General features: G+C 36.1%; 1 protein-coding gene and 1 pseudogene across 1 annotated transcript; both read right to left on the bottom strand.

The window, feature by feature from the left end:
* Positions 1-521: 521 nt before the first annotated feature.
* LOC116181641 lies at positions 522-11302 on the bottom strand (annotated as a pseudogene).
* Positions 9258-10777, bottom strand: LOC116181640. Its single transcript, XM_031502028.1, has one exon. It carries the CDS (start codon positions 10670-10672, stop codon positions 9584-9586), a length of 1089 nt encoding a protein of 362 aa, XP_031357888.1. The 5' UTR covers positions 10673-10777; the 3' UTR covers positions 9258-9583.
* Positions 11303-15024: the final 3722 nt, after the last annotated feature.

The following is a 15024-nucleotide window of genomic DNA, read 5'->3' as shown; positions in this document are numbered from 1 at the left end:
CGAACATCAAAGAAATAAATGTTTGCTTGGAAACAGTAAAATTGGAAAATCAACAATATATTTGTTTGTTTAAAGTATAATTTACTTGAAGGGACACGCTACCTTGACTTAAGCTGAAATTGGAGTTATTTCTATCAACATTTTCCATTGCTTTTTTCAATATTATCAGAAGTTAAATCAAAAGTGGGTTTGGCGTATGTAAATAATTACTGTGTTAACTATCTAAAAAAATTGGCAATTTAACTTAAATAATTCATTTACTTCGCCATATAGAAAGAAGAAATTTATTTGTATTAAATATTTTTTATTTCTCTCAAACAAAAGTTTTTCTCTGTGTAGATATCCAGATGTCCCGCCATATACCTACATATAGATATCCATACAGTTGGTCTATTAGACGTACATAATCTTTAAAATGATATCTGTTAGATGTAATATGGATCAAAAATAGCACTAACAATGTTCCACGGACATCCAGTGGATATACAGCAATGCATAGAACCACATAAAGAAATGAAAAAAATGTATGATTTATTTATTAGTTACAACTTAAAAAGCACAAAATATTCATGTGTATAAAACCAGAATAGTAATAATATAAAATATAATAGTTAAGATTAAGAAATTTATAAAAAAGAAAAACAACTTATCCTGTAGGTTCTTCAGCGCCCTTTTGTTCCCGTTTACTATAAAAAAAAAATCGCGTTAACACAGGCATGCTTTAAATACATGGGTATCATTCCATAGTTAATATAATATGAAACGCAATTTGGACAATAAGCTTTAATATAAGTAACTAGAAGATTTATGATAATTCAATCGGGTGGTGGATTTTGCTATGGTTACGCAATTATTGGGGCATTTGTGTCCACCGTATATTCTGTCTACCAGGTTGGAATGGTTGAATATGTTTCTAAAGATGCCTGGCACAAATTCATAGTCATCATTACATACAGGGTGCCCATTATGTATGGAATCAATATAGTAAGTATTTATTGTGGTAAATAACGACTGTGTAAAAAAATTTTTTATATAAAAGTTGTTAACATTTTATTTATCATAATAAGGCAACATTCAGTTTTTATTTCGAAAAACAAATGAGTAACAAAAACAACTTTACTAGCAATGCACGTCTTTATCAGGCTCGTTTGATATAGATTTCTTTTCTCTTTTCTATTATGTAACATGTTAGAACCCCTATGGCTAAAAATTTTCAAAAAAATTTAAATCTCTTTATTCAGTAATTACATTAATCTAGATATCCTACATAAAAACACACCAAATGAATGTCTTCTCTTATTAAACCTTAAAGACAAATTGAAATTAGCAGTAAAATCTCTATCAAATGAGCCTAATGAAAGGGCACATTGCTATTTAATAAAATTCAATTGTTTTTTGTTACTCATTTGTTTTTTTAAATAAAATCAATTGAATGCTGCCTTATTATGGAAAATAAAATGTTAAACAACTTTTATATAGAAAATTTTTTATACAGTCGGTATTTACCGAGATAAATACTATATTCTGTACATAATGGGCACCCTGTATAAAATACATATAAAGAAAATTAGTGGAAAAACTACTATTTTTATTCTGTATGTATTTTAAATACTTTAGCTATATATCTACTAGACTAATAACTTACCATTGGTTGGTATACCTCACATGTGCATGTCTTAACCAATTTTTTACAGAGTCAATCATTTCCTTCTCGGTGGTCTCACCAATTAACTTATTTTGCTTTACGGCACCTGAAACATGAAAAGCATATACTTTACTAAATGTCGTTTTAATTTAAATCAACACGTAAAAAACAATCAATGTATAAAATTAGTCAACCTTACATAAAATAACCTCTGCAATCAGCAGGTTGCTGAAAGATTGCTTCTTTTTAGCTCCTAGCCAGCTGTAGTTGGCTGCTAGTTTATTTGAAATTAGTTTTCTTAACATAATTTTGGTGATTTGATCAATTTTTAGTCCTCCTAATCGACTGCAGTAATTGATCTAAAAAAATATACACTATAACCTCTACTCTCATGTATGTATTAGACTTCTTACTAGGTATTTCTTAAAATCAGGGTTGTTGAGAAGATAAACCTCCATGTTTCTTAGATCTAATTCGGTATCCAAAGGAAACTTGCGTATTATCTCTTCAAAGTTATCATGTTTCTCCTCGTTCTTGTCATTATCTTGAAGTTGATGAGATTTCATGTTCAATTCTAGTACTGACAGTTGTTGGCCAATTTTCACTAAATGAACCCTTATAAAAGACAGCTCTTTAAACAGCTTCTCCTCAAACCCTAAAAGTTATAGATTTTAGTACTTTAAGGAAATATATAAAAATCAATACCTTCATCAGGTTTGCGTGACATTACATATGTTTAAGATTCTTGTAGTGGAAGTCTCCTTGAACTGGATGCTATAGAATACATTTTCTTAAGGACTAACATTGTAATAAACAAATATACCTTCATCATTTCTACTAGATGGCGTGGAACACTGTGAGCGTGACATTACATGTGCTTGAGATTCTTGTAGTAGAAGTCTCCTTGAACTGGATGCTATAGAATACATTTTCTTAAGGACTAACATTGTAACAAAAAAACACAATACCTGAAACTTCAGTTGAATCATTCTTCCGAATATCTTGAGGTAGATCAGGAAATTCTGATATGTTTAAAACGCCAACTTGAGAATCCTCCTCTTCTTCTTCACTAGACGAAATAATCTTTTTTTTTTTACGCCTCCGATTTTCTTTGGATAATTCATGATCTGTATTCAAATCAGAGTGTTCCTCTGCTATTATTAGTTTTCGCCTTGCGGTTTCATATGAGGCTAGAATGAAATCATTAGCATTGAATACAGAGATATGTAGGTAGTTAAAAAAAACGAAAATCCATTTAAATAGCAATGAAATTATAAAACACTTACAAAAAGTTCCTAAAACGCGCATTTCATAAAGGGGCCATCCTTCATTTGGCGACTCCCAGCTTTTAACCGCTTTTTCGTACCGTGTGGTACTAGTAAACGTGGGCCAATAGCAACTGTTTCCCACAATCCAATCAGTAGGAACCAACTGTAGCCCGTCTTCGAATAACACTACAGACCATTGGCTCTCCATTTTTTAAATATTCTATAATTATAATAATATCTAAGTTGTTCTAAAGACAAATGGCAATTTACAGAACATTACCAACATAAAAATACAAAATGAACATAGTGAAAAGAACACTGAATTTATGAAATACAAAACGTCACCTACTGCTACTGCATTAAGAGTACTATACCGCCCTCAGTAGCAAAAGCACATGAAGTGAAAAGAATTCATATGATGTATGTTGTACGTAACAAATGCAAACCGAGCGAATCTATCTAGTGTGCTTATCAGAAAGGTAGTAAAACATTTCTAAATAAGAGTTTATTCATAAATAAAATATGGTATAAGGGTTTCACATAGATACTGCATTTGTGCAACTGAAGGCAGCATAACTATATACAGGATATCTACAACAGGTGTTTTTCCGATTGCTTTTCAATATTGGATGACAAATTATTCTAAACAAAATTTATGTGCAGAAAAAGTAAAATAAAGGGTCCTATTTATAAATTTAAAATTTGTTATCGGCATGGAGAAGTGGGTATACAGCATACCCATTTTTAAATGGTATTTGAACATATTTATATTTTATCTCGGACACGGACCAAATTTCTAATTTATCTGACACACTTTCTACATAATATATATTGATAAGTGAAGAGGGGCAAGGTATGTATCACTGAATCATTAATTTTACAACAATTATTTGGCATAGTTATACTAAGGCACCACTCAGGTGTGTATAATTCTTTAAACTGTACTTCATTTGTTAATCCCTGTGTAAGAGGCCCACCATCATATTTATTTTTAAATGTCCAGTTCATGTTTTGAGATGTTTCTAATGATAAGATATCAGTAGAAAATTGCTCCATATATCTCCGATGTAATTGTTGCAATGGTTTATCTGCTTTCCTTAATTTCATTTTTAACTGGCGCATATAGTTTTCAAAAGGAAATGCACTATATGAATCCAAAGTCCCTAAGTTTTTTGCATCATCGGTAATATGAAGCAGTCCATGAACATTATGGGAAATTAAACATTTGCCATAAATTTTTTGAAAAGAACTTACAACGTGCTGCAGTAACAACCCAGCATAATCTGAATAATTTTCTAATAGTTGACTATTGCATAAAATTCTAATGGCTACATGCAAAGTAAGAAAATTAAAATACATCGAAGAGTTCATTGTGTCACTGAGAGCAGATGGTGACAAATACAAAAGAAATAGTCTTAATTCCGTTGCTTTCCATTGTGATACAGATGAAATTTCGCGAGGCCTACGAGGAAATTCCTTCGGGATATGGTTTCGGTATTGCAACATTTTGTCAGAAATTACACTTGTTTGTTTATGTGATAATCTAAATTTTAATGATCCACTTTGCCACAATGATACCATTTTTTTTACAACACCAATGCACACAAGGTGCATATAATCCAAGGGTACATTGGTGATAGGACCAAAATTTGGAATTGATGTCATAATTGAGACACCAGTATGATGAGCCTCATCTGATTGATTAATAAAATCTCTGTCTGTTCTCAATTGGGAATTAATTTGAGGAAAACATACACGATTTTCCAAGTATTCGCCCTCTTGAATGCATTTTGTACAACTGGAGTATCCACTGTGGCCTTTTGTTTTTAAAACAAAACTTTTCGCGGGTGCATCACATATCAAACTATGCATAGAAACTGAAAATGTTACTCCAAAACATTCAATTCCTTCGGTAATTAATACTTTCATTTCTTCAACAAAATTTTCTAAAAATTCATTTGCATCGACTGGCTTGGAGAGACCGTGGTAAATTCCAATAATAAAGATTGCACTGTTGTCAGAGCCGTCTGAAGTTGAGCCCATGGACGCGGAAACGCGTGGTTCAAAACGTAGGACGTCAGTAACCAGAACGAGGTCCTCCAGCATTACCTCCGTCGATTCGGAGACGGTGCAGGAGGCCAAGCATCAAAGGAAAAAGAAGGGTTGGCCGAAGGGCAAGCCCCGCATTCCTCGAAAAACGGCGGGAAACCCGCAAATTTTTAGTAATTAGTCTGTGATTACACCTGTGATATACATATATGTTTTGTTTGTCTATCATTTATTTATGTAAAAGTGTACATATATTTATTGTGAATGTCCTCATATACACCGTTATTTTATTGTTATTTATATTTATATGTTGCTTATTCAATTGTGATTGTCATTTAATGGATACAGCAAAAATTGTCCAATGGAACTGTCGAGGACTCTCCAACAATTTAAATGAGCTGAAACTGCTAATTCAAAAGCATAATCCTTGGTGTATTGCCCTTCAAGAAACGCACCTGGTACCTAGAACAAAATACAGCATTAATGGGTATAATCTGATAAGAAAGGATTTTTACTCACCAGCAAGAGCCTGTGGAGGGGTGGCCTTCCTCATCCGACAAGGCATACCTTATAAACAGGTTAAACTAGATACGCCTTATCAAGCTGTAGCGGTACAACTTGAAATTAGCAGTTCTCTTACACTGTGTAATATTTACGTTCCCAATAATACTTATGATGTCCAAGAGATTGGTAAAATCGTAGATCAGCTTCAGGCACCTTTTATTCTAGTTGGGGATTTTAACTCTCACAGCACCGTTTGGGGCTCCCGCTCAGACGATGCTCGTGGCAGGGAGTTGTTGGATCTGATCGAGGATAAAAATTTAAGCTTGTTGAATGATGATTCATTCAGCTACGTTCTTTAATGTGAGATCCGGTACTTTCGATTCCATCGATATATCGGTATGTTCACCGGCGATACATGCAAGCGTAAAATGGGAAGTGGAAAGTGATCTGCTTCATAGCGACCATTTTCCCATAATTATTACCTTGCAAGGCAGGAACACTCCTGTGAGAACGATAGCCAAATTTAAAATGCAACAAGCAAATTGGGAACTTTTCACACGGCTGCTCGTCCCGCCAAGCCAGGTAAATCTCCATACGCTAACCTCATCTATTTTAAATGCCGCCGAGGCCAGCATTCCAAGATCTAAACCTGGCAATATAAGGAAGATGGTTCCGTGGTGGTCACCTGAAATAAAAGAAAAAATTTTATTAAAGAAAAGAGCAATAAATAGGTTCCGTCGCCATCCTACAATGGAGAATTTAATCGAATTTAAAAAACGAAGATCCGAGTGTCGCCGGCGGATATTAGAGGCACAAAGAAACTCATGGCAAAGATACGTTTCCACCATCACACCGGAGACAACCATTGGCGAAGTCTGGAAGAAGGTAGGAGCAATATCCGGTAAAATCGGCTGCGCTTATCCCAGATTTCTGCGTAACTCCGATGGGGTAGTTACCAACAACCTGCAGGAAATAAGTAACATTATTGCCGATCAATTCTATAAAGTTAGCAGTTCACTCAATTATCCTCGTACTTTTCTAGAGGCTAAAATCGAGAAAGAATTGACACCTATAAACTTTGATACCGATGAAACTCTAGATGATAACTTACCCTTTAACCTAGAAGATCTAGATGAAGCAATCCGTAACACCAAGTCATGTTCACCGGGAGGAGATGGTATCCATAACCAGATGCTTCGTCACTGTAGTGCTGAAATGAAAGAGATCATCTTAAAATTCTTTAATACCTGCTGGATCGAATCAACTTACCCTTCTGAATGGAAACAGGCAGTTGTAGTCCCTATACCGAAGCCGGGAAAAGACCCGCTGTTAGCACAACACTACCGTCCAATAAGTTTGACCTCTTGTCTAGGCAAACTGTTGGAAAAGATGGTAAACGGGAGGTTGCAAACGTTCCTCGAACGTAACAATATATACGTCCCATATCAAACCGGTTTTCGGAAGGGACGATCAACTATTGACCATCTGGTCAAGTTGAGCGATCGTATTCTGAATACGTTCGACAGTGGCGAGCACCTGGTTGGGGTCTTCTTTGACATCAAGGGTGCATACGACATGACTTGGAGGTATGGTATACTACAAAATATGTTCAAATATAATCTACGAGGGAATCTGCCAAAGTTTATACAATCTTTTGTGGAAAATAGGAAATTTGTCGTACGAGTTGGCGACGCTTATTCAAACGAGCACGTTTTAGAGAATGGGGTGCCGCAGGGCTCCACACTTAGCTGTTCCCTGTTTGGCATTGCCATCAACGAGATAGCTCGAGGTGTTGCTGACGAAATCGGAAAATGTTTATACGTCGACGACCTGACGATTTTTTGTGCAGATAAGACCGTCGGTATTATAACACGTAAATTACAAGTGGCGATAAATCAAATATGTAATAATGCCAACGTTGTTGGGTTTGTGTTATCAGAGGAGAAAACGAAGGTTGCACATTTTTGTCGACTTCGCAAACCCCATTATGACCCGGTTTTATTTATGAATGACCGCATAATAAGCGTGGTCCAAGAGGTCAAGTTCCTGGGTCTAACGTTCGATAGAGAGCTACGCTGGTCCGCGCATATACAGAACGTTGCTACTACATGTAGAAAGTCCCTGAATGTCATCCGAGTCTTAGCTCACCACAAGTGGGGAGCGCATCCCAAGACGCTGCTAGACCTATATAAAGGTCTCATACTATCAAGGATCGACTACGGATGTTCTGTGTATTCTACATGTAGTAGTAATACGTTGCTTGGCAAGCTGGACAGAATACAGAATCTTGCCATAAGATACTCCCTTGGAGCCTTTCCGACCAGTCCCGTCGAGTCACTATACGTTGAGGCAAACATTCTTCCTCTAGCTCTTCGAAGAAAGCAGATCGTGGTAAATTATTACCTCAAAGTGTCGATGGATGGTAATCATCCGAATTACCATCTGTTAAGAGACGTAACCACGCGCGCCCGTCTGTATAGATGTAGGTCCTTAGGAGAAAGAGCTAGAGAGGAGTTTGCATATCTACAACTGGAATATGCCGACATTGTAGACATGACTATGCAGCACGACGTGGGGTTGTGAAAGCGCGTGTGTATGAACGCTGGAATGGACAGTGGGCGGAGTCTGATGCCTTTCTGAAAAGGGTCAAAGCTGAAATAGGGCCTTTGTTTCCTTTAGGCATGGCTCGTCTGGCCTTAACGAGACTATTCAGACTTCGACTCGGTCACAGTGCTCTGACCCACGGATTTCTGTTGGCGGGTGATGATCGGCCACAATGTGACCACTGTGGAGTGGATTTATCTTTGGAACACATACTATGCGTTTGCCCGGAATATAGGAATGCGCGAGATTTTAACAAAATAAGTGATACTTGGGCGGAAAATCTTAATACCAATGACAAATGCCTAAATACTCTACGTTTTATTAGTAGCATTGGTTTTAATGATAAACTGTAATACTTATAGTATGTTGACGGTTTGTTTTGTGTGTAATTGAAAGGCAAATGGCCTTAGAAGCCGAGCCTAAGGTGGGGTTTTAGTGGGTATACCTGATAGGAGAGCCCCACACTACTCCGGAAATTGTCCCTCCGGAGTGTGCTTAAGGAGCATTTCCCCACCTACCAAAAAAAAAAAAAAAATAAAAAAAATATTGATAGAGTTGATACAACCTAGGATAGGCCACAGTTGACTATTATTACTGTCGGAAATCGGTAATCCATCTATATTTATTTTTAATGCTATGGATTTTTTATCGCCCTTAAATTTGGTACTTTTAAAAGTATTTAATATTCCATTACGCACACCAAAATGAAGATAATTCCCAGGTTTAACTGGTCGAATAACAGTAGATCGAGGGGTTTTTAATAGCGTTCGAGAGTCACTGGGCAATTCATCAGATTTAATGTTATGCTTCAACAGTATTTTCATTAACTCAGACAGTGCAGAATGAGGAATCTTGTTTTTTATCGCCCATAATCTTAAATCGTTTGCAAACGATGGAGTACGTTGTAAACTATCAGACAAAACATCAGCCATATTGAACGAATCATTTAATGCATTAACGTCATCGTCGAGGTCATCGTTCTTACATTCGGAAGGAAAAGTTGTTTCATCGTTACCTGATTCAATAAAGCATTCACTTCTGGTATCGAAAGGTATTTCATTATTAAATGGTTCATCGGGTTCATCATTACTACTACCGGCAGGGTTAATATCAACCTGCTTATCAACATTTATTCGTTCGGAATTTGATGTGTCATGTTTTTTGAGATTACTAATTATACGATTAATTTGTCGGGTTGAAATGCTCAAAAGGCATTTGTCTGTTAATTCTTTAGACATGATCAGAATCTAAAACAAAGGCCAAGAATATACCTCCACTAACCAATTTTGTATAACCTATTACCACAATTACTTATTTCTATGGCAATTTCCACTGGCCTGTGGTTAAACCGAGTGAATTATCATTAAAGCCCTAATGCTAAATAACATGGTAGGTACAGGGTGCGGCAAAGCCGACTAAGCAGTTTTGAGGAGCAATAAAAAACAATTCTTTATATTTAGAGACAATGTATTTAAATAATCTGAATTAGTAGTACATACCATTTTACATCCACTTATGTTTTAAAAATAATGTCGCTAAGATGGCGGCCGTTGGCATCAACACATTGTTGTAAGCGATGTCTGAAGTTCTCTGTAGCTCTTGCACAAATGTCTCGGGGTATGGCGTTCACTTCTTCAATAATCCTTTGTCTTAGCTCTGCTATGGTGTGGGGTCGTCTCTTGAACACCTTTTCTTTTAGATACCCCCAAAGAAAGTAATCACAGATGCTCAAATCTGGTGAGCGTGCAGGCCACCCGACATCACCCCTCAAAGAGACGAGACGTTCAGGAAAGATTTCTCTCAAAACATGAAGTGAAGCTCGAGCAGTGTGAGCTGTAGCCCCATCCTGTTGGAACCACAAGTCCCCCAATTCATGTTCTTCAACAATTTCATTCATCCTGGGTTGCAGGAAATTTTGCAACATTGCAACATAACGTGCGGAATTAACAGTCACGGTAACGCCTTCCTCCTCAAAAAAGTAGGGGCCTATCACGCCAAACTGAGATACGGCACACCACACCGTCACTTTGGAAGAATGAAGCGGTCTTTCATGAACAATTTGAGGGTTATTTTCAGACCAGTAGCGAAAATTTTGTTTATTTACATACCCGTTGAGGTGGAAATGAGCCTCGTCGCTACTGAAGAAAGCTGCATTTGGATGGATGGCTGCAAGCATTTGCTCACACAGATTGCGACGGCTGACATAGTCATCTGGGCGCAATTCTTGAGCAAACATTATTTTGTAGGGATGAAACTTCAAATCAAATTTCAGAATCCTCCTCAAACTGCGATCCGACATCCCCAATGCGATAGCATGTCTTCGAGCAGAACGTGTCGGCGAATTTTGAACAGCTGTTCTCACCTGTACAACATTTTCTGGCGTTCTGACGTTTTTGAATCGGCCATGTTTATTTCCTCTTAATGTGTTTCCAGTTTCCTCCAATCGCCGAACCCAAGATCGAATCGTGTTTGCATTTGGAACATTGTCATTGCGCGGAATGTTAAACTGTCGCCGGAAAGCGCGCTGTGTAGCGATCACAGATCGGTTGTTTTCGTAATAAGCCCGCACGGCAAAACCACGATGTACACCGGTCCAAACCATGTTGCCTACTAAATGGGGTCAACAACCAAACAAAGGAATACCGGTTGCAGCTGCCTACCCCCACCACACTCTGAGCGGTAATCGATCGATACTGCGTAGTCGGCTTTGCCGCACCCTGTACATACATACCTAGTGTCAAATCCAGCGAAGTAGGTATCTAGCTTGAAACCTTATAAATTAAAAAACGCAGAAGAGCCTCCACAATCAAAATTGGGATTGTAATATCTGTCTAAGGTAGGTATCTGAAATAAAACATACACACTTAACCTCAATTATTTAGCGGGCGGGCTATAGGTACTGTACTTACCACTAAACAGAGGATTGGTTATCGTTATCACGGGCCAAGTAAAAACTACGTAAAAACACTGGCAAGCACGTAACAGATAACGAAGGAAATATATCTTAATAATTGTAAACACAAACCAAACGCGTTAACTAACAAACGTGACGTGCGCTGTGCAATGTGCACATAATGCTAATTTAAGGTTATGCGCATACAGGGTGTGGGCAAGTAAGTTTACAGTGATTGGTCAAAACAAAAACAAGCGCGAAAGATGTGTTCATAAATCCACATGAAGGCGTTTGAAATCCATATGGCATGTCCATTTAACATCCACACAATATCCATAATACCACGTATCTTATATACTGTTTCTTTTTCTAATTAATGTAATTTTATGCAATGCACATTATTGCACTTTAAGAATACATTTAAAATAATTTACAAATATTTTACTTACAATTGTAATTATCCACGATAGATATTTAATGTATATTCATTAGATATTCGTTTTGGATTGGATGTATTATAGACGTGCAAGATAACTAATGGATGTTCATTAGATGGTGTGTGCTGTGTGGGTATATAGTTAATCCAGATACTTACCTCTCAAAGCCTTACTTCGAACACAAATAAAATTGTAATATTTACTGCTGTCTGTCACGATGCACCGTTAACGCGGGAAAACTAATCACGTGATGACTGATTGTTTCTGCACTAGTGCACTCCATCTTTAAATAGTTCATAATTTACAAAGTAGGTGTCAGGTAGTGTTCTAAATCCTTATATTATAAAATAAATTACTCGCGCACTCTTGGGAGAGTGCGTACTCTTAGGTAACTTCACCCTAGTTGAGGGGGCGTCTCTCATTGTTGCACAATCATTTCACAATAGTTAGCAATTTTCAATTTCCAGTCCAGTTTCACTACCTTTGTTCTGTACATTCTATGGAAACACTTGTTGCGTATGGCACATGGCGCACATGCCACATAACCTTACTGTTGAATTGAACATGAACAGGAGATGATGGTGAAAATGCAAGTGAAAATGACTGGTTTTTTTAAAGTTAGTAGTACCATTGAAAAAAAACACTTTTCGATGGCAGTACGATGTAGTATGTCGCTGCGCTGGTGATTAAATGGACAAAAAAAATGTCATGGAGTACCAACAATGAGTTTTTTTGTTTTTTAATGTCAATGTAGTTAAGACTGAAAAATGTGAGATTACCTCTGAGGAGTTTAAAATGCATATACCCGTACCGCACAAGCATGTTTGATGCTTTCACCTGTTTTCAAAAGATTTAATTGCAGTTGTTTCTTTCAGATAATGCAATCACATTAGATATGCTGCCGGATTTAACAGATTCTCTTTTAAGAGAACTAATACCGAAAATTGGCACCCGAATCAAGTTTAAGAGAAATCTCGAGCTTTTTCTATCACCTCCCCCTATTATTTTCGAGCTTGCTACAAACGAGACTGGCGTAAGTAAAAATCAAAACATGGTCCAGAGGAGGAAATACTAATACTATCTACCCCATAAAGTTACTCCTCGAGTTACTCAAATATACCCCCCCCCCCCGAATCCTTGTCTTACAAAAACTTATTTTTACATTTTTTTATTTCCTGTTCGTCCCTCCTTTGTCTTCTTCTGATTTGAACATTAAATAAACACCATGCTTAATTAATATGCATGTATTATTTTAGATGGATAATGTGATTTCTCCTGCACCATCGTCATCTACGCTAACAAATCCTTCTTCTTATTCTTTAGTAACGAACAATGACGTAAACCACATTGAAGAGTTCGACTTTGTAGAAGTTAGTACCAGTTGCTTTGTAATTTTTTTTTAACCGATATATACAATCTTGTAGCACCTAGCAACTACTTCCCATTTTGAAGATAACGAACCGCCCGATGTGCAGGTCAATATCGAACCACCACCAAAAAAACAAAAGCTCTCGAATTTAAAAGATTTATTACAACTAACAAATTGTGGAAAAAGCTTATTAGAAGTATATAATAAGTCTACTTTTCAAAGCGCTCATCGACAGCAACTTGCTGAATTAATAATTACCAATGAGCTTGAAGGGCAACCAGATAAAAGACTGAGTTGTGCACGTTTGGATGAATTGTCTGATATGGTAGTGGCATTATTTCCCACAGAGTACAAGGTATGAAAATATGAAATAGCAATTTACCCTTTCATTAGGCTCATTTGATAGAGATTTTTTTCTCTTTTCGATGACATAAAATTTTTGAAAAAAAAAACGTAAAATATAAAGTTTCACTAATAACATGAATCTAGTTATTCAAAATCTCTTTCATTTGTCTTAAAAATTTAATGTGGGCCATAAATAATAAATACGACAAACAAAAGACAGTTTGCATAACTACATGTTATTGCCTTATTGGTGAAAATTTATATTTTACATTTTTTTCAAAAATGTTACGGTGTTAAAGGTACTAAAATTATATGTCGTCCAAAAAGAAAAAAAATCTCAAGATCCATTTTTACCGAGATAAATACTATATTCCATACATACATTATGACGTGCAATGCGGTGTTCGGAAAATTTGTGCTCAAGTCCAATGCCATTAGTTGTTGCCGAGGTTGTTGCGCTCTTGTTTAAGTAAAAACATTAAAAAAATAAAAAAATTCTATGTGATTAGAAATGGAGACAAATAACTTTTATTTGAAAATTTTTTCCATTAAATAATATTTGCAAAGATATATAGGGCTACGATATTCCATACTTTTCGGACACCCTGCATATACTCTAAGGAAATTATCTACATTCAGTTACTAGTTCAAAAACTTCAAATTCGATATGCTTTTTCCCTTCATCATTTGATAAAGTTCGCGAAAGTAGGATATAATAGAATAACTACTGTTTTTTCAGGAAACGTATTTTGTTAAAATAAACGCTCTAAAAAATGGAAAAGTGCATCAAGTCGCCAAAGGTAAATTATTTTCAAAGTATTATAGTCTAAGGAGAGCGTTCAAGAACTCTGGATTGTTGAAACAGACCGAGAAATTAGATAACATTCTTATAGGACAAGAGCAAATTTTAACGGCGACTGAAGGTATAATAATAATTATTAATCTGTTATGGGTTATACTACTAGCATATTTATAATTTTCAGATATAAATGAAAGTATTTTGTGGCTTAAAAATTGTACAGAGCCGTGGATGGTTGTTGAAGCACACTGGAGCAAAACTTTTAAACACAGACAAAATCAGTTGCATGCGGACTCTGGAAAATTATGTGGATATTTCAACACATATCCAGCACTACGCTCCAACAAAGGTTATTTATTGGTATGTGTTTTTATCAAATTATCTGATTTATATCAGTTAATGTGGCTTACATATTTTGACATTGTTATACTTTATGTAGAGGTATGTAGTATGTATGTGTCATCTAACAACGTATTCATATTAAATTTCAGTTAGAGTTGGATTTCAAGGCAGCCTATCCTGACCATGTTATGCAGATGTTCAATTCATGGGAATCTGTGAGCCAAGCAATAATTGCGCATGCAAAAAGTAAATCTAACGATTTAAACGTGAAAGATTTATTAACAAACTTAGATAGTGATGCCATTACATCAGGTGATATTCATAATGACTCGTCTTTCAGTATAGTGGGTACTCATATGTTCACTTTTTAATAATAATAATAATAATAATAACACACCACGTTATCACAACCCACTCGTATTCAACCCAAACGCAAAGCCAAAGAAACACTTACACAATAAACTCAATTTAATAAAATTACAGGAATTATTATAATGATTTTTTTTTGTTTTGTTTTCCTCTTTCCTGAATAGCGTTGGCTATTGTGCCCATCAATAGGTATGTTGGTAGTACGAATTAATTATCCTAGATGTCCAATGTACGTGTGTGAAGGACCTACATAACTTCACCAGACACAGACACAGACACTAATCGTTACTTGATTTTAATCCGTGCGATTAAGTTAACCAGGCTAGACCTGAGTTCTCACAAGAAACACCGACCATAATAATAATATTTATTTCATGCATAGTTAACAAAAGAAACTTAC

This window comes from Photinus pyralis, unplaced genomic scaffold (assembly GCF_008802855.1).
Source record: "Photinus pyralis isolate 1611_PpyrPB1 unplaced genomic scaffold, Ppyr1.3 Ppyr1.4_unclustered_Scaffold1498, whole genome shotgun sequence".
Lineage (NCBI taxonomy): Eukaryota > Metazoa > Arthropoda > Insecta > Coleoptera > Lampyridae > Photinus > Photinus pyralis.
The sequence above is the reverse complement of the archived record's forward strand: the minus strand, read 5'-3'. Positions and strand labels throughout refer to the sequence as shown.